The sequence below is a fragment of the Chrysemys picta genome, chromosome 3, assembly GCF_011386835.1.
Source record: "Chrysemys picta bellii isolate R12L10 chromosome 3, ASM1138683v2, whole genome shotgun sequence".
Taxonomy (NCBI): Eukaryota; Metazoa; Chordata; order Testudines; family Emydidae; genus Chrysemys; species Chrysemys picta.
Genome location: NC_088793.1, coordinates 145109668 through 145131704, shown reverse-complemented (window position 1 = coordinate 145131704; position 22037 = coordinate 145109668). Strand labels below are relative to the sequence as shown.

Here is a 22037-nt window from a genome sequence, read left to right as displayed (position 1 = left end):
AATATTGTGCCTGCATACTTTTAAAATATAGATAACTGTGTTGCTTTAAATTGGTGTTTCTTTTTAATATAAAAAAGGCAGAGCAAAGCTATTTATTTTAGTTTGCGCAGTGCAAAAGCCCACCCAAGCCAGCCAAAATACCAAACCAGACCCCAGTAAAGTAATTCTGATTAAATCTGGTAAGAAAACAAGACAACTGCCAGACAGAACTTTAAATTTCAGCCTGCAGAATTAAAGCAACTAATTATAAATTCCACAGTGCAAAAACTTGGAAGTCCCTTCACTATTGCATCATAGTAGGGGTGTGTGTGTGATGATTGTATCTATGTAGAGTGTGTGTGTGTGTGTGTGTGTAACTCTAGAATTTTGGGTGGTCCAGAGAGGTTCAATATGAGCAGTTTCTCTCCCTTCCTTTTTCTCTCCTACCTTACTAATGGGTTCACTGCATCTGGATCAGATGGACCTAAAGATACCAGTAATACCTTCCTCCCACTCCAAGAGAGCAAAGAGCATTGCAGCAATGGACTGGCTTGAAGAAAGCAATATATTCTTTTGAACTCTGCTGCAACCTCTCTGTCCCACTCAATGGGTTTTAGAAAATAAAGAGCAGGTGAAAAGTGCAGCGTGAGGAGGAGGAGGAATCATTTTATCTACACACTAGCTTACATTTGTATGTTTTTTAACTCACATGCTGCACTTAGTAGCACAATATTGGCACTATGCATTGCAGGGGAGAAACACTATGTTGTTTTAATGAACAGGAACCTGTGAGCTTGTCAAAGAGTATTTCTCTCGAAACCAGGTCTTTGAAAGAGACATTGGGAGGGAGAAAGATAATGAAAATAGATAGTTACTTCTTAAGATTGTTTATCTGCAGAATATTATTTTTAGTTGTTTCAAGTGAAAGACTGACGACATCATTTCTCAGGAACTGGCTTTTGCCAGAAGACCAGCGAGACTTGGCCAGGTTGCTTTGTCTCCATGCAATGCTACTCAAACTTGGCAAAAACGATTGAGGTCAGACAAGAAAATAGTCTGTATACACTTTACTGTTGTATGCTGGCTACATTAATACTTTGCAATGGCATATTTTATAGAATAGTTTATAATAAGAAATATTAAAAAATTCACATCCCGTGAAAATTTAAAAATTGTAGTGGATGGCAGTGGCGAGGTATATGTTACAATCATTAGTTTTGGATAGATTCTTTTCTTTAATGGAAAGCTATCAGCTTTCAAAATCAGGTGGATAATAGCTGGCTGCAGCAGCAAAGAGCAGAGGAGCAACTAAGTAAGGGTTTGAGGGGTCTGAAGCTCTCCATCCCCCCTTCTCATTCACCACCAGTCATCAGTACTGTGGCACAACAGACATGAATTTTAATGGCCCAAGTCTTTGGTTATAATGTGAAGCTCTGTCTAAGCTGAGACTGGGTCGACTCACCACATTTTTCAGCTCCTGGTTCTCACATGAATTCTTCTCATCTCTTCATTCTTTGGTTGCATCCCCTCCTCTCCGGCCCCTCTATGTAGGTCATGCTAGCAGTTACCAAGGAATCATAGTGCTTAACTCCTTGGGCATACGCCTTGTCTGTCCTAGTCAATTTCAGTAAGCATCAGGTGTACTGTTAAAGTACAGATGTGCAGGAGAATCATCCTGCTTTTTCTCTCCAGAAGCACTAGTTTTCCCCCCAAACGTTAGTCGGGGGAAAACAGGTAGTTCCTCCACTCAGTGAAGTGGCATCCCATTTGAGAAAACCAATTTCTCCATCCCTATATTGTCATCTCTTTGCTGTTCCTGCTTTGATTAGGGATTTGGCGTCTCTGTTCATTGGGTTAGGTGGTGGAACTAAAAATATTATGGCAGTGACCGGCCCACTCACTCTCAAGAATCCTTTCTTGTAACTGCTGGAGTATGCCTAGATATATATGGGAAGGAAATGGCGTACAGTATATACTGTAGTGTGACAATGGCAACACAGAATGAAGAAAACTCCAGAAGGTCCCTTTACACCAGCCTGTAATCCTGGGAAGTGAGAGGCTCCTTGGCATGTGCTATTGATCAGAATTCAAGCGGACAGCTGGGCACCTACTTAGTGATATCTGTGTCAAATCACTGCACAAAAAATGAACTTGTCTTAGAAGAGCATTAGCTTCCCACATAATGACAATATCAACAACTGCCTCTGATGTTCAGAAACATTTAGTAGATGGGCTATCAAGCTATACTCTCTATTTCAACCTGACATTTTAAAAACTGCTATGGGTAGTGATAATCTCATGTCGGTTTAATCAGTATTTTGCACTGAATTTCTCATGATGTGTATATTGTATTTTTACAATAAAAAGGGATTTATTAAAAAACCTTTTAAATTATGTCAAATATTCAATGTGTGTATAAGAGATGACTCTGGGATAGTGAAGCAAAAATATTTTATTAAAGACTCCTTTTAATGTTCCTTTGCACACCAAATTGTATAAGTATACAGTAATACAAGGCAATATTTTGCTTCATAACTGGAAAGTAAGCCTTAAGTATATTTTCCTTCTCTGATTTTATTATAGGTAGCACAGTTGTCTTGGATTGAGAAGAAAGTAGCTGCTACTCTTTTTGGGACTCCACCAACTTCAACAGTACAGGAAGCTTTGCAGAATTTCCTTAAGGTAGATCCTATCCAACAGTTTTCCTGAGTAGCTATTTACCAAAGATCAGCTGAACAATTTATGTTCAGCAGCTATAATTTCAAGGTTCTATCACATTTCTATAACAATTTTTTTAAAGTTAGTATGGAGTAGAGTGAGTAGCACCACTTATTTATTTATGTACACCTCTACCTCGATTTATTTATGTACACCTCTACCTCGATATAACACGAATTCGGATAGAACGCGGAATCTATCTAGAGCTCTTACAACAAAGTTAGCATTAGGGGAGCAGAGGGAGCGGAGTCAGATGCTCTCAAATATATTTTAAAGACATCTTGAACTTTCCAGGAGATAGAGGAGGGTGGACACAGAAATAAAAGAGGCAAGGAGAAGAGGGGAAGGGTGAAAAAAATCGATAAAGCAACTGTCCATAGTTCTTGCCCACTTGCCTAGAGTGCACAATGGTTGCTTGGTTATTTGACAGCGGAGTAAAATATCACTCTTTTTTTATTATTATCTTCCAGCTGGTATGAATGGGTGAACGCTGTTGATTTTGTACCTGAGATGATGCATTTTCTTGGTCCTTTTACAAGCATTTGAGAGAGAGAAGCCCCAGGACTTCAGCAAAGTCTCAAAAAATTACTTTTCCAGCTTTTGTGTGTTAACCATAAGAATTTTACATGTATATTTTTTTAAACAGTGCTAAAGGGATTATGGAGCATTGGTATGAGATGATTCAGACAGAAGGGACCCAGCCTAAATCTTTGAGGAAGCTTTGTGCTTTACTGGAAATTGTATCTCAACCACATTAGTCTCATCACGCTATATTTGAGTCTCTGTTGTTTCCTGTATTTTATTATCCAGGCTGAAGAAATGCATCCTGGATATTCCAAATACAATTATGTGTATTTGGCAAAGGTAACTAAAACAGTTTACTTTAAAAAAAAAAATTCATAGAATCTGGTATTATAGAGGGCCTGGTTAGTTTTAACACATTTTTTTTTCTTTCAGTGCTACAAAGATCTTGGCCACAGAAGCAATGCACTGAAATACTGTGATTTTGCATCATCACTGTTACCAGTTACCAATGAGGTGAGTACCGAAAGTGGCAATGAATTTCTGTTGTGATTGTTGTCCTCTCTTTGGCACTCATCCCTGCTGTGTCCAAATGCACCATGGTAATAAAACTACACCACTTTACCTCTTGAAGGTGAAACCCTCCTCCTTTCTTTTTAAGCCAGTTTATTACAATAGTTGATTCCATTTGTGTGAAATATCTGACAAAATGGTTGTTTGGGAAGCTTCCTAAAGCTTGCTGTAAAGAGTCTGGTTTATGCCAAAGAATTGACCCATTTGTAATTCATCTATTTGTATTAAACTAGCTTAAGCTCAAATTGTGTCCTTACTAGCCATGCTTGTTACCCGCACACTCTGGGGCACCCCAACTTTACCCTTCCGTGGGCTCAAAGTGTAACCCAGTTAATTTAGGCACCTCCACCCTTTCCCAATTCCTAGGCACCTGTCCTTACCCAGTTCCTAGAGCTCAGGGCCACCATAGGGCTTAGGGCATAACCTGGTTAATGTAAGTACCCACCTTTGCCCAGTTTCTAAGGCTCAGAGTGGGTTTGCAGGGCCTTATACCGGTGAAAGAGCCTTACACAGTAATATCCTTAACCTCTATTTATTAACAGTTACCAAAACAGAATGCACACACTAAGCATACAATGGTCATCACTCCCAATAAGGCAGACAAACTTTTCCTACTGGCCAGCCAGGATCAGGTCATCCGGGGCTCCTCCAGCTTCTGCACGATATAGCTGGCAGGCTGTTGAGATCTGGCAGCTCTGATCTTGGGCTGTGTCCTGGAGTTAATTTCCAAAGAACTTCCTTTTGGACCCCAGTTTATATAGGTAAACTTGAGTCCTGCTTAGCTGTACCATAACCAAAGTGCTCCAAAACAGTATTTTTCACCAATCCTAGCCCATTACGAAACAGTTCTTTAACCAATCAGACCCCACCACCTTAACTGATATAAATCTTGCAAAATTAGTTATGTAACAGACAGAAACAATCAAAGAACCAGACAGAAACCAGACAGATAAACAATAGAGAAGTGGGGACCATAAAGGCAAAACAATAAAAAAGTATAGATTTCACAATCAAAGCTGTTAAGTGATTCCTTGCCAGACCAAATGCTATCAAACAAAGTTTTCTTTAACCATCTTAAGATCTGTTTCTTTATCTGGTGATGGTGGGCGCTATTAGGACAGGAGCACCGTCTTAACAGCCCAATATTACATTGTTTTGATGCGATTTAGATGGAATGTGAAGATGTGACTTTTTGCTTCTTAGCTCATGGCTGCTGCTGTCCTAATGTGGCTGCAGAAAAAGGCCTCAGATCTTACATGCGGAAAAGTTTTGCCCCATGTCCACATAATTTCGGTCTCAATGACTCTGGATTCTGGATTTCTGGTTCTGCTTCTAAAAGCAGTGTACTCTGGAGCCTGGTGATTCTGCAAGACCACCAGTGCATTGTGGGTCAGTGGCAGGAGGAGGACAAGTTTCAACTTGTCTTCAGCCACACTACTGTTAAACTAGTACAGCCTGAACCAGATAAACTTTACCCAGTTACATCTGCTGAAGAAAGTCTGTTCTAACTGACTATTAGATCCTTTGTTGACCATTTGGAGTGCTTTTCTGTGTGGACACAAAGCGTTCTATAATTACTCTAGAGACTTTAACTGGTTTAATTTCTCCAGTGTAGACCAGGTCATGGCAATAAGATCCATACATATTCTCTGGTCTCCTGTAGAAGCAAGTTTCACAATTACAGACCTTCCACTGGAAATGCCTTAATATCCTAGAGTGTCACAAGTTCAAACCTAAGCTTTATCAGCCTAAGGACCCACTGTGAGCATTGCAGATGTGGTGGGACAGGAGAGAGAGAGAGGTGGTTCCTGAGAGGAAATGGCTCTATCCCATTCAGTTCTTGAAGTTAAGGAAATAAGACCTTTAAGTGGCCCCATAGTTTGATTGACAGCTCTGCCAAATGTTCCTGCTCAGAAGACAGACCACTGCCTGCTGCACCAAGAGCAGCTTCTGGGTGGGCCTTAGTTTCAGCCAAAGTTAGGGTATATTGTAATAGCATAATATATTAAATATAATTAAGCATGACATTTTCTGGTAATATTTATTGATAAAAATATTAATAATCTCCTTAGCAGTGTTTCATTCTTTACTTAATGCTAAGATATGCCTTGAGTTTATCCTCTTTTTACTAAAGTTAAGAGGATCTGTCATCAGTTAGCAGTACACAGTACTTGTAGAAAAATCAAGACCAGTGGCTTCGGGGAAGAGTTTGTAACTGAACTGGTTTAAGCAGAGACAGTTTAGTATGTACACATTAGTCATAGAGTCATAAGACTGGAAGGGACCTCTAGTCCAGTCCCCTGCACTCATGGCAGGACTAAGAATGCTGAAGTTTTGCCCCCGTGTTAACCCTAGTGCTATCCACATGTTGCAATGAGCTCTGGCTGAAAATGTACAGGAAATCATTTCAGATATTACACAATAAAAATGCATCAAAATAGAACAGACAGATCCCAGAAGGTTATGGTGGGCACACGATCCCTCCAATACAGCAAGCCAAAAGGATCAATTCTCTTCAAGATATATGTGAAAACTGGTTGAAGAGAGCTTGAGGCAAACAGCACTATGTTAAAATGCACTAGAGAACATTTGAACACCAGCAGCATCTACATGGACCAACTAATGCTCAGCACATTAGTGTGCTTTAGAAATCATACCCTGTAGAGCGTAGCACCCCACTGTGTAGACAAGCCTAACAGTGGGGACCAATTGAGCCCCTTAGCAACAAAATACTTGTTCAACTAAAACACTTAAATGATTCACCCTTTTTTGTTTTGCATGATTTTAAAGATATCACAACATTCTGGCCCTGGATTGTTGTTTGCCTGACTTGACTTTGTTTACATGTGAAATGTTTTGGATTAGATTTAGAAGAAAGTCCAGGAAAAAGAGACATTGGGGTCACAATGAGTAATGCAGTAAAACCAATGTGTGTGATCAAACAACAAGCAAAGTCTGTGAAAAGAGTAAATATAATGTAGAGATTTGAAAGAAGAATTGTGCCAAATGTCAGTCCTAATTACATCTGATTTAGAATATTGTGGATTGTTCTGTTTATTGAATAAGGGAAAGACTATTATTGAAATTGGAAAAATGTGAGGGAAAAGCTCCTGAAATGATTCAGGGTTTGGAGATTAAAGTGGGAAGAATATCTAGTCAGATTAGTTTGGAGTGGGAAGAGATTGTACTAACAGTGCAGAGGCTCATGGAAAGAAAATAGTAAATGGATATCAATAAAGTATCTAAAGTGGAAACAGATCTGAAAATAAGGAGGTTATAGATTGAAGATGGAGAGGAAGAGAAGCAATTCAGGCAGAATGTATTCAATGTGAAGGTTACTTCAGTATAACTGTGCAGTCTCGAGGTTCATCTTCTGCCATATGGCTTAAGATGCTGTCACAGTCATGCTAGAAATCTGTCATTTCCAACTGTAATCACAGCCATCTTCTCACGTGGATAATTCAGCAGGGGAATTTTTTGATTATCCTTTCTTTTTTAAAGACTGGCTCTTATTGAGAAATATGTACATTTACATAAAAAGCAGAAGCATAATGTAATAATACTGTGGACAACACGATCATTCAATCTGTCACTCAGGCCCATAACCTGGGTGTCATCTTTGATTTGAACCTCTTTCTAGGTCCTCATTTCCAGGCTGTGTCTAAATCTTGAAGATTCTTTCTGTGTAACATCTCTAAAATATGGCCTTTCAATCCATCCAGCTAAAACCTTTGTCCAGGCTCTCATCCCGTGTCTCGATTACTGTGACATCCTTTTCTCTGGCTGTCACAAATACAATCTTGTCCCACTAATGTCCATTCAGAATGCTACAACAAAGATCATTTCCCTAGCCCATCACTTTGACCATGGCACCCCTTTCCTTGCATCCCTTCAGTGATTCTCTCTTCTCTGTCATATCAAACATAAGCTACTAGTCATTACTTTCCAGGCCACTCATGACCTATCTCCACCCGATCTATTATCTCTCATTTACTAATGGAAAGTTGAATCCCTCCTCTGAGCGACCCATGATGCCAGCCTCCATTGTCCACTTGTTAAATTTTCAAGCAAGCACCTTTGTGCTTTCTCCCATCCTGCCCCTCATACTTGTGAGAAGCTCTCCATGAATATCCACAAAACTAACTCATTATCGTCTTTCAAACCCCTCAAAATTCTACTTTGCTCTAGGGCCTACAAAAAGCTTGACTGCAGTTAGGCAGCTGGTGTGCTGAGACCGCTGCCTATCATGCTGATAAATATTGTCTCATTTCCTTGTGCTTCCCCCCATCTGTCTATATCCACCTGTTGTCTCTTGTCTTGTAATTAGACTGTGAGCTCTTTGGGGCAGGGACTGTCTTTTTGTTCTGTGTTTGTGCAGTGCCTAGCAGAATGGAGTCTCAGCATTGAAATGTCTAACATTTAAGTCTCCTGCCACCTAATGGAATTCAGTCTCAAGTTAGGCAGCTAGGATCCCTATACAAAGCATGGGAAGAGTTAGAAGCCTAAGAATGGGAGTCACAAAGGCCAGTATGTGGACAAGGAGCTGCCTAAACTAGCCAGTAGGAAATATTGAGGAGAGAGATGTGGCCTAAGCCTCAGCTGTCAAAGGGACTTAAGTGCTTAACACTGGGCCAGAAGGAGGTGCCTCGTGTACTCGGGATTCACAGCCATGAACCCTCTCCTGGAGCTAGGTGCCTAAGCCAAGTCATTCTCTTTCTCACAAAAAAATGGAGGAGGTGGTAATAGTGGCCCCTTTATATTCAATAGCCCAGTGGCTAGAACGCTCACCCAGGGTGTGGGAGACCCCGATTCAAATCCCCACTCTGTCTAATTTGCATCAGGGATTTGAACCGTGGTCTCCCACCTCAGAAACCAGTAGTTAGGGAACTCACCTGAGAGGGAGGAATCTATCCTGTTGGAACTGTTCCACTTTGTATGAAATAGTTAGATATTCACTGGAGCAGGGACTGGAACCATCAGGTGAATGCCCTAACCATTGGGCGAGAGAGCTGTCTCTCTCTATTTAAGTATTTCCTACAAATTGGAACAGCTTCAAAAGTGAGACAGAGTGATCCACCCCAGAACATCCTAAAGCCCAGTGGTTAGGCACACCTGGGAAGGGAAAGAGATCTTGCTCCACATCAGGCAGAGTAGGGAATTGAACCCTGGTCTCCTAGATCTTGGGTGAGTGTTCTGAGTATGAGGGGGTTGCTGTTGCCATCGCCATCACCACCCCTTTTTCTCAGGCTGCGTTTTTGGTGGATGGGTGCAGGCAGTTGGATAGGCGGCTTCTGAAAATGCCTACCGGATTGGGCCCTGCAGGTGAGATAGGCAGGGGAACACCTAGTTTGTGGATCCTGGTGGAGTATAGTCACCAAGCTGTTTGACGTCGTCAGGAGACTTTACCAGAGGAAACTTAGGTGTCTACCGGGTTAAGCAGCAATTGAGTGGGTCTTTTGAGTATCTAAATTTTGGGCTTAGGTTCCTAAAGTGGCAGTTAGGTGTCTAGATCCCTTTGTGGATCCAGCCTATATGACAAAGTCCCTGGAGTGGTGCAGCAATGGGTTTTAAGGAACAAGCACTTAGAGCACTTTATGGTGCAATTTACGCTGCTGCATAAACACTAGAAATAATAGTCAATGATGGCCTGATTTCTCAGAGCTGCTGAGCACTCACAACTTGCACTGAGTTCGGTGGGGGCTACAGGTACTTAGCATCTCTGAAAATCAGGCCATTATCATATTCATGTTTGTCCCTAATGAATTTTGATCTTAGAAAACATAGGTCCAGATCTTCAGCTGATTTAAATGAACATAGATCTGGGACAGTAGTCACATCCAAATATCCTCTTTTTCTCTGCTCTCCCCGCTACAGAATATGCACTTATTCCCAGGGGGCCACTTCCAGCTTGGAGCATCTCTAAATAGACAATATCCCTCATGAAGGAAAAAAAAATTCAGTGGGCCAGTTTCAAACTGGGAGTAATTCTTCAAAGGGGGCACAAAAGAAGTCTTCAAGTAAAATGACAAACTATTTCTCAAAGAGAATGTATTATCCTTCAGGGTCATTGTTCCTATAAGTCCCTATATCTTGAGGTTTTGGAAATGGGCAACTTGGCATCTCTGAACAAGGGGCCACAATCATGTACACAGTCTTTTTTAAAGCAAAGGAATACAGGAGTCATGTCACGAACTAGATTTGGGGGTTAAATTGGTGGTACAGCTCTATATTAGATTTCTTTTCCTTTATCCCTTGTACTAAACAGAAGGCTTTGATGAATCATATGGTCTTCCACTGGTCATAAATCTTGTATTGTAAAGGGGTGTTGAACAGTTAGAAGTGCATGAGACATTACGTTGTCCTGTTTGTCTCTGGTTTCTCTCCAGGTGGATAACCTCAGGGTCCTGGGAAACATTTGCCCTCTCAATAAAACAGGTCCTAATGTTCAAGGCTGTGTGTAAACTATGGTTGAATGCATAATGGCTAATCTGTTTGGCCAGTGGTCATTACGCTACCATTAGTTTGAAATGTGCTTTGAGAAACTGTGAGTGTGAAAGGCATTATATAAATTCTGTCCAAAGCAGATGTGGACTACCAAAATGAAAACAGTACTTTTTGAAATCTTGGGAGAAAAAATGCTATAATTTATTTTGAAAATATGAACAGTCATTTGAAATTTAAAAAGGAGGTGTGAGTGTGTGTGTATGCATATAGTATTAAAATACAGTTCTCATCAGGCAAAGGAGGCCTAGTGTTGCAGAACTGAGAACACTGATTCCTTGTTTTTAAACAAAGAATCTTGTATATTGTCAGTGGTGAAACTTGGAGCAGCAAGAACCTAAAAGTATCATTTTAATATGTCCAAGTATAAAAAGCAAAACAGGAAAAATAATTAGCTTTTATATCCTACATGTGGGCCACAGTGAAGGTACCATGCTTGCCTATTGGGAAAATGAATTCATCGCTAAGCAGTATAATAAAAGATTTAGTGACATGTTCCCGGAAAAAATTTGAAGGTTCCAATCATTCATGGCCTCATATAAAAATAAACATGAGGAACTATGGTTATAAACGCCTGCCTCCCCTATCCCCCCCCTCCCCAAAAAAGTGGTAGTTTCAGAAGAGCTGAAAACAGCAAAGCAGGAAGAGCTATCCAGTTACACTGGGAGATTTATCAAATCCAGACAAAAATTATATTAAACTGGAGTTAAGATTGAGACTATCTATAAATATATTAATAGTGGTACAATGTATCAGAATACTGTAGTTATCAAACTACTAATAAAAACACAGGAAATTCAAAGTTAAGGCTAAACCTCAAAGAAACAAGATGTGTGAGGTAATATCTTTTATTGGACCAACTTCTGTTGGGGAGAAAGACAAGCTTTTGAGCTACACCTGAAGAAGAGCTCTTGTGTAGCTTGGAAGCTTGTCTTTCTCCCCAACAGAAGCTGGTCCAATAAAAAATATTACCTCATCCATAATCTCTCTCTAATTCCTGAGACCAACATGGCTACAATAACCCTGCAGACATAAAAGAAACACACATTTGAGTGTTATAGAAATGCACAATGAAGACCTTGTCAGGAGACAGGGCCATAGGCAGTCATGCCTAGTGATCAGAGTCCAAATGCCAGAGCCCTGGGTCAAGACAAGGCCAGAACCGGGGTCGAAGGTCAGAACTGGAGTCAGAGGCCAAATGACAGAGCCAACAGTAAAGACCGAGTCAGAATCAGGAATCAGAGCTGAGGATCAAAACTGGATTACCAGGAGTCAGGGATGGCAGGAGCAGGTCTGGTTCTGAGGTAGGAGCAGGGCTGGGACAGGATGGGAACAAGGCTAGATGCAGGGCAGGATTTGGGCTGGAGCTGTGGAGGAGCAGGGCTTGGTGAGAGGCAAGAACAGGGAAGCAGAGAGGGCGTGGGTGTATTTAAGAACTGGCCTGCTAGCTTCCTGAGCTAATCAGGCAGGGCAGTCCATCAGGCAGCCTAGCTGGCTCGTTAGCGTGTCAGGAATACTGCAGCTGCAGGGCCTTACAGGAACTGACAGGCATCCTCTGCCTGATGACCTTAGTAGGAGAGTAGGAGCCAAGGACTTACTAAGGGTTACAGCAGCTCTTGCAAATATAAAAACGTCCATGAGGAGGAGGCAGATGTGACTGGAAACAAGGATTAAGATCTGGAACTTGTAGGATCAAGAGTAGAGGGCAGATGAGTCAAGGTACTTAGCTGGGAAATGTGAAAATCTAAAGAATCCCTTGATATTGGACAAGAATGCAGCAACAGGGGAAGAACTCAGCCTGTGAGGTTTTTTTGTTTATATAAATCACCATGACGGACCTCCCTAGTGATAGATTCACATTTTCGACTGTCTGCATAGGAAAGGGCTAAAGACACTCACATATATATTTTTGCACTATATGTGTGTGTGTATATATAAATTAAAATAAATGAGTGTGTGTATGAGAGAGAGCTGCAACCTCCATCAGTCATTTGACCCCTTTGAAAGTTTGCTGTACCAGAACAGGCCATTTTGATGTTCATAATACTCCTGTATCATCTTAAATGTGCTTTTCCCAATCTCAAAAACTGTTCGCCCTTACTAGGTCTTGCCAAGATATTTCAAATAAACCTAATTTGAAATTTCTGTGACAAGTTTGTAGATATGGCATGGGAGTACAAAAGTACCAAATGTTAAGTGGAAATTACCTTTTTATTGAGCATTTGGAATTAGGGAGGAATCAGGTTTATCGTCAAAAATAAGTCTCAAGGTCAACCATAGAGAAGCTGCCTCTTTTCCATAATCCTGCCATGGGAAGAGAGCTAGAAATCTTGGTAAACCACCATGGTTGTATGATTGGAGCAGAAAAGGAGGGCATGGGTTATATTCTGTTTGTGGAGAAATTGATAACAAAGACATTAGATATTGATTTGGTCGGGGATTCCATTTGCACTGAATATGACTGTTTGACTTTCAATGAAGGGCCCAGCCAGAATAGGCAATCCTGGGGGTGCCATAATTTACTCTTACAGGCTAACAACTGAAACATGCCGCTTAAAAACAGGCCATATGTTATAAGGTTCTAAATTTATAAAACAGAAGGTTAACACCTTCTATATTCTCCTCCTCTTTATAATCTACACAGTTTTTAAGTTATTGCAAAAAGGCTTGACTTTTTCTATTGCTTACATTCTTCACAGTCCAAAAAAGTATATGGAGAGATGACCTGGATATTTGCATTTTTTTGATTGGGGGCACACTTGTGTGGTGATTTTTGTACATATGAATAACCTATCCTACATTTATGTATTGAGTGTAACATGTTATGATGAAACTGATGATTAGTTTATTACTAAGCAGTCATGGCAACATCCTTTCAAATGTAAGTAGGGTGACCAGACATTCCGAAATTATCGGGACCATCCTAATATTAGGGGCTTTCTCTTATATATGCCTCCTGCCCTGAAAAGAAAAAAAAAAAAAGTGGTCCTGATTTTTCATACTTGCTATCTGGTCACCCTAAATGTTTGAACATAGTTGTCAGTGCAATAAAAATATGATGGATTGCAGCAATCTTCAAAGCGTGGGCCATTTTGGTGCACCAAGGACTAGTTATGGGCATGTAAGAGAAATATAAATTGAGATGGCAGCACAGGCCAGGATTGAACAGAGGTGCAATTAGTTTCATTTTCCTGAAGGGAGGCTCGGTTTTCAAAAAATTGGAATATGCTGCTGCTAACTACTAAAATGAAACCAAATTAATTGGTGAAACTTGGTTTTTGAGGTTCGACAAAGAGCCAGTCAGGATATAAAACTTTACATAACTAATGGTCAATCTAAACTGAACCTCAAGTCATTTGTAGAAGACATACCTCTGCAACACAAATCCTAGCAATAGCTGAAATATGAGTTTTCAGTCATTTTGATATTAATTTTTTAAATAAAGTGTAATTAGAACATGCAGCATTACGAACAGTCAACTGCATGTTTTTCATTTTGGTGGCATTGATAATTAGAAGCCTTGAGAAATCATTTCCAGAGGAAGACATTAGAAATATGTGAGACCGTAAAACACCCCGTCTTGTGACATACAGCAACAATGTAGAAAATTGCCAGTGGGTGACTGCAGTGATTTACTGAAATATCTAAGGAGGAAAGCAATATTATGAAATTATATTTAAACTGACGACTACTGCAGTTTTGCTTATTATATATGAAGTGCCTGTGGTAGTTATTAAATAGGGAACAGGAAGCATTTAGTTTATATAACTAAATATATTATCCACAAGAGATTTTACTCTAATTGGCCACCATTGTGTATGATTGGGTCTCTCGTACTGTACTTGAAGGTGTCTCACGGAACTATACAGAAATTGTATGGCTATAACCAGAAGTCATGAGTGGTTCTCAAAACATGGTAACGTCAATGCTGTCCATTTAATTAATATTAGAGTATAGTTTTGGACCCTGATGGCTAAACGCTGAACTGATTAAACAAGCCTTGTAGCCCCATTGACTTCAGTGAAGTCATACATGATGGATAGCAGTATAGAATTTGGCCCTAATAGCACAAAGTTATGTTCTGGTTAACTGGTGCACCCATTTTGCAATGTTGCCGTGGTGTGTCGACTCTCAGTGATGCACAGTTGGGGCTTTATCACTAAACACACACAAGTATCCGTTGTGCTGAGTGTTTCATACATGAGGAAATAGTTAGCTGAGAGATGGGAGGTAAAAATAAAGATTTTTATCTTTCTCCCATATATTTATTTGCAGTTAAAGAAAAACATTCAGAAATTAGCTGCAAAACACCCGCAGACTAGGGCCAGCAAACCTTTCTCCCCAACAATCTCTTCTCCCTTTCTCAACAATCTCCCTTTCCTCTTTGTCCCCTTTCTCAGCTGCCTCTCTTTACTTTTTCTATCTCTAATCCCTCAGATTTTTCTCTCCTTTGCTAAATTCCCTGAAGTTGATGGACGAGAGACATTTAAACAGGAAGAGAAGAGCAGGGGGGGGGGGGAGCAGTAGATGAACCCATGACCTTAAATATCCCTTAGGGAGCAGTTTATGGCCCACAGAACATATGGAACTCACATTTGATTGTAAAAAATATATTAGAAGCATTTAACCAATGTGTGTTTTTCAGTAGAAAGTCAAAGTTGAAAATGGCAGTTGGCTCTAACTGAGTAGGTAGGACCAATCTTCAGCCTAGGAGTGAACAATTGAGTCTCTTGCCATCAAACTGCTTTCCTGGTCTGACTAAATCCTACAAAAGGAGATCAAGGCCTTTCCATCCTCCCAGCTACAAATGAATCAATTTGATTGTTCATCCCTGGAAGATCAGAGATCCAGTGAATTTCTAAAATGCCTTATGGGAGAAAGCTGTGCAGATGCAGGACCAGTGATCCTCTCCTACCACAACAATCAGTGATCTGCTCCTTTACCTCCACATTGTGCCTATGCGTGCCAGATTGACTGCCCTGGAATCTGAGCTCTTCCTCCATAAAGCAGGGTCACAGTCAACAGCAGCGTAAACTTCTCTTCCCTGCCAATGTGCCACAACCCTCACCTGGAGGGACCGCATATAAGGGTGACATAATAGCTCTGTTTCTATTCAGTGTTTGGTTTCTTGGGATTTTTGCTGGTAATAACAACAAATAGTTGTGCTTTATGAAGTGTGGTCTCTTATCACTGGATGGAACAACTCAGTTCACATAGGCCATCAAATAGTCTTCATGCTGTTACCAATCTCTTCTTTCAAGTAGTTTTTAGAGCAGTCACATTTTGGTTTCTTTCTCTAATTTCTTTTCTTAGCAGCAGAGGCAGATGCAGGAAAGATTGCCCAACCTTTAGCTTTGGGTGCGTTGCAACTATCTGAAAAGATTGCCCAATGTATTAGTCTTGCTTTTCTTCTAAGGAAAGAGAGAAATATGCAAGACTATTTTGGAGATTATTTTTAAAAGGGATCATTTGTGGTGTGAATAAAGAACTCAATCCGTCTTTGAAATACTGAACAAAATTCACTAGAATATGACAGAACCTGAGTCTGTATTTATAGCTTTGGGCTGAGAGAATTGTGAAAAGACTAGGATTAAATAGAACTATTTTTTTCCTAACTGTAGAAAGAAAATGTCTGCGCAGTTACTTCTGATTGTAGCCCTGAAAATCATTTCTGAATTCCATTGAATAAACAGTCATAAATTTGTCAACCTATTATACTTCTTCTGAACCAAGACTGTGGCAGTCTCTTGATGCGAGGATTGTGTGTTTTCCAACTCTGTATTAAGAGCCTTAGAACAGACACTCTGAGGGGGTGCAGTGGCATGGAATTTAAGAGGTGTGGGATATAATGTGATATTTCTTCCTGTTACTAAGAGTATTTTGGCAAGAGTATACAGACTGTACTATACGTGCCTTTCAAGACTCTGATAAATGATTAGGTGGATAGTTTAGCCTATTGTTGCCAGTGAGAGCACATATTCAAGGGACTTGTACAGCTAACATATTAATGCCTTAATCTGGCCTGATAGTATAATATAGTTTGACATTTCTTGCATATGTTTTCTATCAGTTTCAAATATTCTCTTTATTCCACCATGTCATTATAGACAACTAACCAAAATAAAGAGGAGCAGGAGTTTATTCACCCATAAACTATATTTTAAAATGTTCTGTATTTTGTTCCAGTTCTTTGATTGAATAACGCAGTGATCCTGAAATTAAGTGATTACTTCACTGGTTTGGTCTGCAGAATTTTCTTTTAGAAAATTTCCTTTGCAGAAAGAACAGGAGTACTTGTGGCACTTTAGAGACTAACAAATTTATTTGAGCATAAGCTTTCGTGGGCTACAGCCCACTTTATCGGATGCATAGAATGGAACACACAGAAAGAAGATATTTATACATACAGAGAACATGAAAAGGTGGAAGTAGCCATGCCAACTGTAAGAGGCCAATCAATTGAGATGAGCTATCATCAGCAGGAGAAAAAAACCTTTTGAAGTGATAATCGAGATGACCCATAGAAGGTGTGAGGATAACTTAACATGGGGAAATAGATTCAATTAGTGTAATGACCCAACCATTCCCAGTCTCTGTTTAAACCTAAGTTAATTGTATCTAATGTGCATATTAATTCAAGTTCAGCAGTCTCTCTTTGGAGTCTGTTTTTGAAGTTTTTTTGTTGCAAAATTGCCACCTTCAAATCTGTCACTGAGTGGTTAGAGAGGTTGAAGTGTTCTCCCACTGGTTTTTGAATGTTATGATTCCTGATGTCAGATTTGTGTCCATTTATTCTTTTGTGTAGAGGTTGTCCGGTTTGGCCAATGTATATAGCAGAGGGGCATTGCTGGCACATGATGGCATATATCATGTTGGTAGATGTGCAGGTGAATGAGCCCCTGATGGCGTGGCTGATGTGATTAGGTCCTATGATGGTGTCACTTGAATAGATATGTGGACAGAGTTGGCATTGGGCTTTGTTGCAAGGATACGTTCCTGGGTTAGTGTTTATATTGTATGGTGTGCGGTTGCTGGTGAGTATTTGCTTCAGGTTGGGATGCTGTCTGTAAGCGAGGACTGGCCTGTCTCCCAAGATCTGTGAGAGTGAGGGATCATCTTTCAGGATAGGTTGGAGATCTTTGATGATGGGCTGGAGAGGTTTTAAGTGATGGCTAGTGGCGTTCTGTTATTTTCTTTGTTGGGCCTGTCCTGTACTAGGTGACTTCTGGGTACTCTTCTGGCTCTGTCAATCTGTTTTTTCACTTCAGCAGGTGGGTATTGTAGTTTTAAGAATGCTTGATAGAGATCTTGTAGGTGTTTATCTCTGTCTGAGGGATAGGAGCAAATGCGGTTGTATCTTAGAGCTTGGCTGTAGACAATGGATTGTGTGTTGTGTTCTGGATGGAAGCTGGAGGCTTGTAGGTAAGTATAGCGGTCAGTAGGTTTCCGGTATAGGGTGATGTTTATGTGACCATCGCTTATTAGCACAGTAGTGTCTAGGAAATGGACCGCTTGTGTAAATTGGTCTAGGCTGAGGTTGATGGTGGGATGGAAATTGTTAAAATCATGGTGGAATTCCTCGAGAGCTTCTTTTCCATGGGTCCAGATGATGAAGATGTCATCAATGTAGCGCAAGTAGAGTAGGGATGTTAGGGGACGAGAGCTAAGGAAGTGTTGTTCTAAGTCAGCCATAAAAATGTTGGCATACTGTGGGGCTATGCGGGTACCCATAGCAGTGCCGCTGACTTGAAGGTATATATTGTCCCCAAATGTGAAATAGTTGTGGGTGAGGACAAAGTCACAAAGTTCAGCCACCAGGTTTGCTATGATATTATCAGGGATACTATTCCTGATGGCTTGTAGTCCATCTTTATGTGGAATGTTGGTGTAGAGGGCTTCTACATCCATAGTGGCCAGGATGGTGTTTTCTGGAAGATCACCGATGGATTGTAGTTTCCTCAGGAAGTCAGTGGTGTCTCGAAGATAGCTGGGAGTGCTGGTAGCATAGGGCCTGAGGAGAGAGTCCACATAGCCAGACAATCCTGCTGTTAGGGTGCCAATGCTTGAGATGATGGGGCACCCAGGATTTCCAGGTTTATGGATCTTGGGTAGCAAAAGAATACATCTGGTCGGGGTTCTAGGCATGTATCTGTACAGATCTGTTCCTGTGCATTTTCAGGGAGTTTCTTGAGCAGATGGTGTAGTTTCTTTTGGTAATCATCAGTGGGATCAGAGGATAATGGCCTGTAGAATGTGGAGTTAGAGAGCTGCCTAGCAGCCTCTTGTTCATATTCCAACTTATTCATGATGACGACAGCACCTCCTTTGTCAGCCTTTGCAGAGTTATCTTGGCTGTTGAAGAAACCATGGCTTCTAATTTTGGAAATACTGGTACAAAACATCTGATGTGTGCATGCCTATGCTTGGTGCATGTGAACCCCGAACTTGTGTGTGTGAATCAGGTGTTTTCACCCCTACTTCTTTGTGTGCATCATGTACAGACTTTTAAAAATATAGCTTTATCTGAATTGATACTGGCTTTGTGAGTTGAAGATGTGTGCATGGGCAGGGAGAAGTAACACACAGGTGGCAGTTTTCAGGAGAAATGTTTCAATAACTAGAATATCATATTTTAGTGCTGATATTTTGTATAAATACACCCCACGTGTAATGGATTATATTTAATGGCCAAAACTTAGTCATTTTTGACCTTCAAAAGAATTCTGTTGGCCAGGTTTTGCCTGTAGGCACAGCCTTGTATAAGCTGTTCACCTGTATACTGCCCTAGGAGGAGCGCAAAGTTCTTTCCCTGCTCCCCACTTATTGCCAAGTGAGAGTAATCTGCTGTACTATAGCAGTAGCAGATTACTACCTTTTGCTCCCAGGCTGCCTCAACTTACTGGCTGTAGTGTTGGGGGGGGGGGGGGGAGATAGCTCAGTAGTTTGAGCATTGGCCTGTTAAACTCAGCATCGTGAGTTCAGTCCTTGAGGGGGCCATTTAGGGATCTGGGTCAAAAATCTGTCTGGGGATTGGTCCTGCTTTGAGCAGGGGTTGGACTAGATGACCTCCTAAGGTCCCTTCCAACCCTGATATTCTGTGAAAACTGTATCACTCCTCACTTACATGTACAGGGGAGGGGGAACAACCAGGCATGCAGCCCCTTCTCTTTCACTCCATGCCTGGCACAGGGAGGGCAGGGTATATCAACACATGGGTTATGGCAGGATCTGGCCCTAAATCATTAGGTATGTTTCTCACATTTTCTTGATAATTGGATAATAGAGTTCCAAAGAAGAGTCAGAGAAGCATCCTCTTAGACACTGTATATTCACAGCATACAAACTTCCACACAAAATACAAAGCCAAACGTCTTTTGACCCACACTGTACCCATAAAAGTGTGGGCCTTGCACCACTGCTTTCACACTAAGGATATTACTGGTAAGGTGGAAGTGCTTTGTCAGAACTGTATGAAGAAGGCTGCCATGGGCTCTATTTCCCCTCCCCTTCCCCCCATGTTTTACTTTTGTGATCACTGAAAAAGTCTCTCCTCCCCTCCCACCGTTTTACTTTTGTGATCACTGAAAAAGAAAAATTAACTAGTTCTACAATTTGTAGTTTTGGACATTCCATGGCTATTAAATGTATGTAATATCTTTTGTTAATAGAGAAATGTACATGAGAACATATTAGCATGATAAAACAAACTGTAACACACGGGGCATTCCACATCTAATTGCATGTTTGTTTGTTTTCCTGTCTTAGGATAAAGAGGCGCAGAAAGATTTAGAAGCTTTACTTCTAACGCTGCAGCTGTGACGAAAAGCACTTTTAGCTCTTCGTGCTGTGATGATATTGTAGAAGAACCATAGAAACTAGTCACTGGGAGTCTGATCCAAAGCTCATTGAAGCTAGTAGAAAGACTACCATTGACTTCAGTCATTTTCGGATCAGGCCCTGTAAGTGAATGGCAATTTGGGTATGAAAATGATGCATTCTATCTTTTTGATTCATAGCTTTATTTTTAATTTTTGGATCTACAGTTTGTTTTAAATTATTTTTTGCTGGAAGTATAATCTTTCATTATGAAGTCCACTGCTGGCAATGGACAGCACATAGGCGAGAACGCCAAATGCATTAACTGTGTTCTTGGAATGATTAATCAACTAAACTGCAATGCTAGCACAGGATTATATGGAGCAATTTATTTGTTTCTACATTAAATTATGTTTCTACCAATTGATCTATATAAATGTATATGAAGGTACATAATAAACATATGTATGTGTGTTCCTCTGCTTTTATTCACAAGAAATGTATAAGAATGATGGAAGTTAAGGAAAAAGGGATAGTCTTAAAAAACCTATTTTTACTTTAGCCTATTTTTGATGGAAATGTGAAAACTTTATAAATCATGTTTTAAAGTCATATTTTATGTTACTTGAAAGGAAAATATTAAAAATTGGACCAATGAAATGAAATATTGTGGTTAAATCTGTTAGAATTGGGATACATGAGCCCCACCAGGTAGATGAATCCTGGTCATTTGTCTTTGAATAATAGCCTGTTGCGGTATTGTCAGTCTGGCTTTGAGAGCCCCTCCCCGCCATGTGTAACATTTGTTGATCTTTCATGTCATTTGTGTAATGTGGCTTATGTATACATATGTAATAACTGTGACATACTTCTTCTGCTTAAGCAAACCAAGAGTTTATGGAATAGCAGGAGTATAAATAATACAAGAAAGACAGAGAGATCATTTTGTTTGCTCGGGGTCTGATCCAAAACTCACTGAAGTCATTGAAAAAACTCCATCATGATCTTAATTTGGATTGAAGTATGTGGCCAGAACAAGAAAATGTTCCCATAAATGAAACATAAATACAGGTGAATATATAACCAAGAGTAGATGACTATATGAGCAAGAGCAAGCATCATTTCAAACAAAGGGCCATATATTCATCCTTTATGTTTAAAACATCCAGGAAAAGAGCACTGACTTCCCTAGTTTCATGCAATGTTGTTGCAGCCATGTTGGTCCCAAGATATCGGAGAGACAAGGTGGTTGAGGTAACATCTTTTATTGGACCAACTTCTGTTGGTGAAAGATCTGAAGGAGAGCTCTGTGTATTTCAAAAGCTTGTCTCTTTCGCCAACAGAAGTTGGTCCAGTAAAAGATATTACCTTACCCACCTTGGTTCCCTAGTTTCCATCACCTTTAGGGAGCTATTGATTGACTTCATTAACCTCTTGAAACCTTTAGGCAGCGCGGAAGAGACAGAGCCACTACCAATATATAGCTGTGACCTCTGCTTATCATGCTGACTAGTATCATTGTTTTCTTGTGCTCTCCCAATCTGTGTGGATCTCTGTCTCTTTTCTTATGCTTAGATTGTAAGCTGTTTGGGGTAGTGATTTTTTTGTTCTGTGTTGTACAGGGCCGAGTTCAGGGCTTTACTGCAATAAAAGTAATAGTCTCAGATATTGCTTGCTGATCTCCATCCTAGTCATGGATCAGGGTTACCTTGCAGTGGGCACTGTACATTCAAATAGTAAGAGACATTCCTTGCCTCGAAGAGCTTACAGTCTCAATAATGTTTTGTAATATTAATTTAGTAGTTCATATATCGTATCAACAGTAAGTATGTCATAATGAAAATTTTACATTTAAAGAGCTACCATCTTTCTGCAGAATCCCAAAGTTCTTTACAGAGGTTCACTAAATTCACTAAACCACCACCTCT

General features: G+C 40.3%; 1 protein-coding gene across 3 annotated transcripts in view; it reads left to right on the top strand.

Moving 5' to 3' along the window:
• Positions 1-20769, top strand: part of RMDN2 (regulator of microtubule dynamics 2) — a 60576-nt gene extending 39807 nt beyond the window's left edge. The window contains exons 8-11 of one of the 3 annotated variants that reach the window (XR_010599803.1): positions 2563-2661; positions 3344-3561; positions 3655-3735; positions 20059-20769. Coding sequence is in view for 1 of the 3 variants with exons in the window: in XM_042848427.2 (XP_042704361.2) it covers positions 2563-2661; positions 3508-3561; positions 3655-3735; positions 20059-20112 (288 nt within the window). In the remaining 2 variants the exon portion in view is untranslated. Of the gene's footprint in view, positions 1-2562; positions 2662-3167; positions 3562-3654; positions 3736-20058 lie in introns of all 3 variants that reach the window. The other 2 variants (XR_010599802.1, XM_042848427.2) reach the window with 2 other exon arrangements.
• The last annotated feature ends 1268 nt before the right edge of the window (positions 20770-22037 follow it).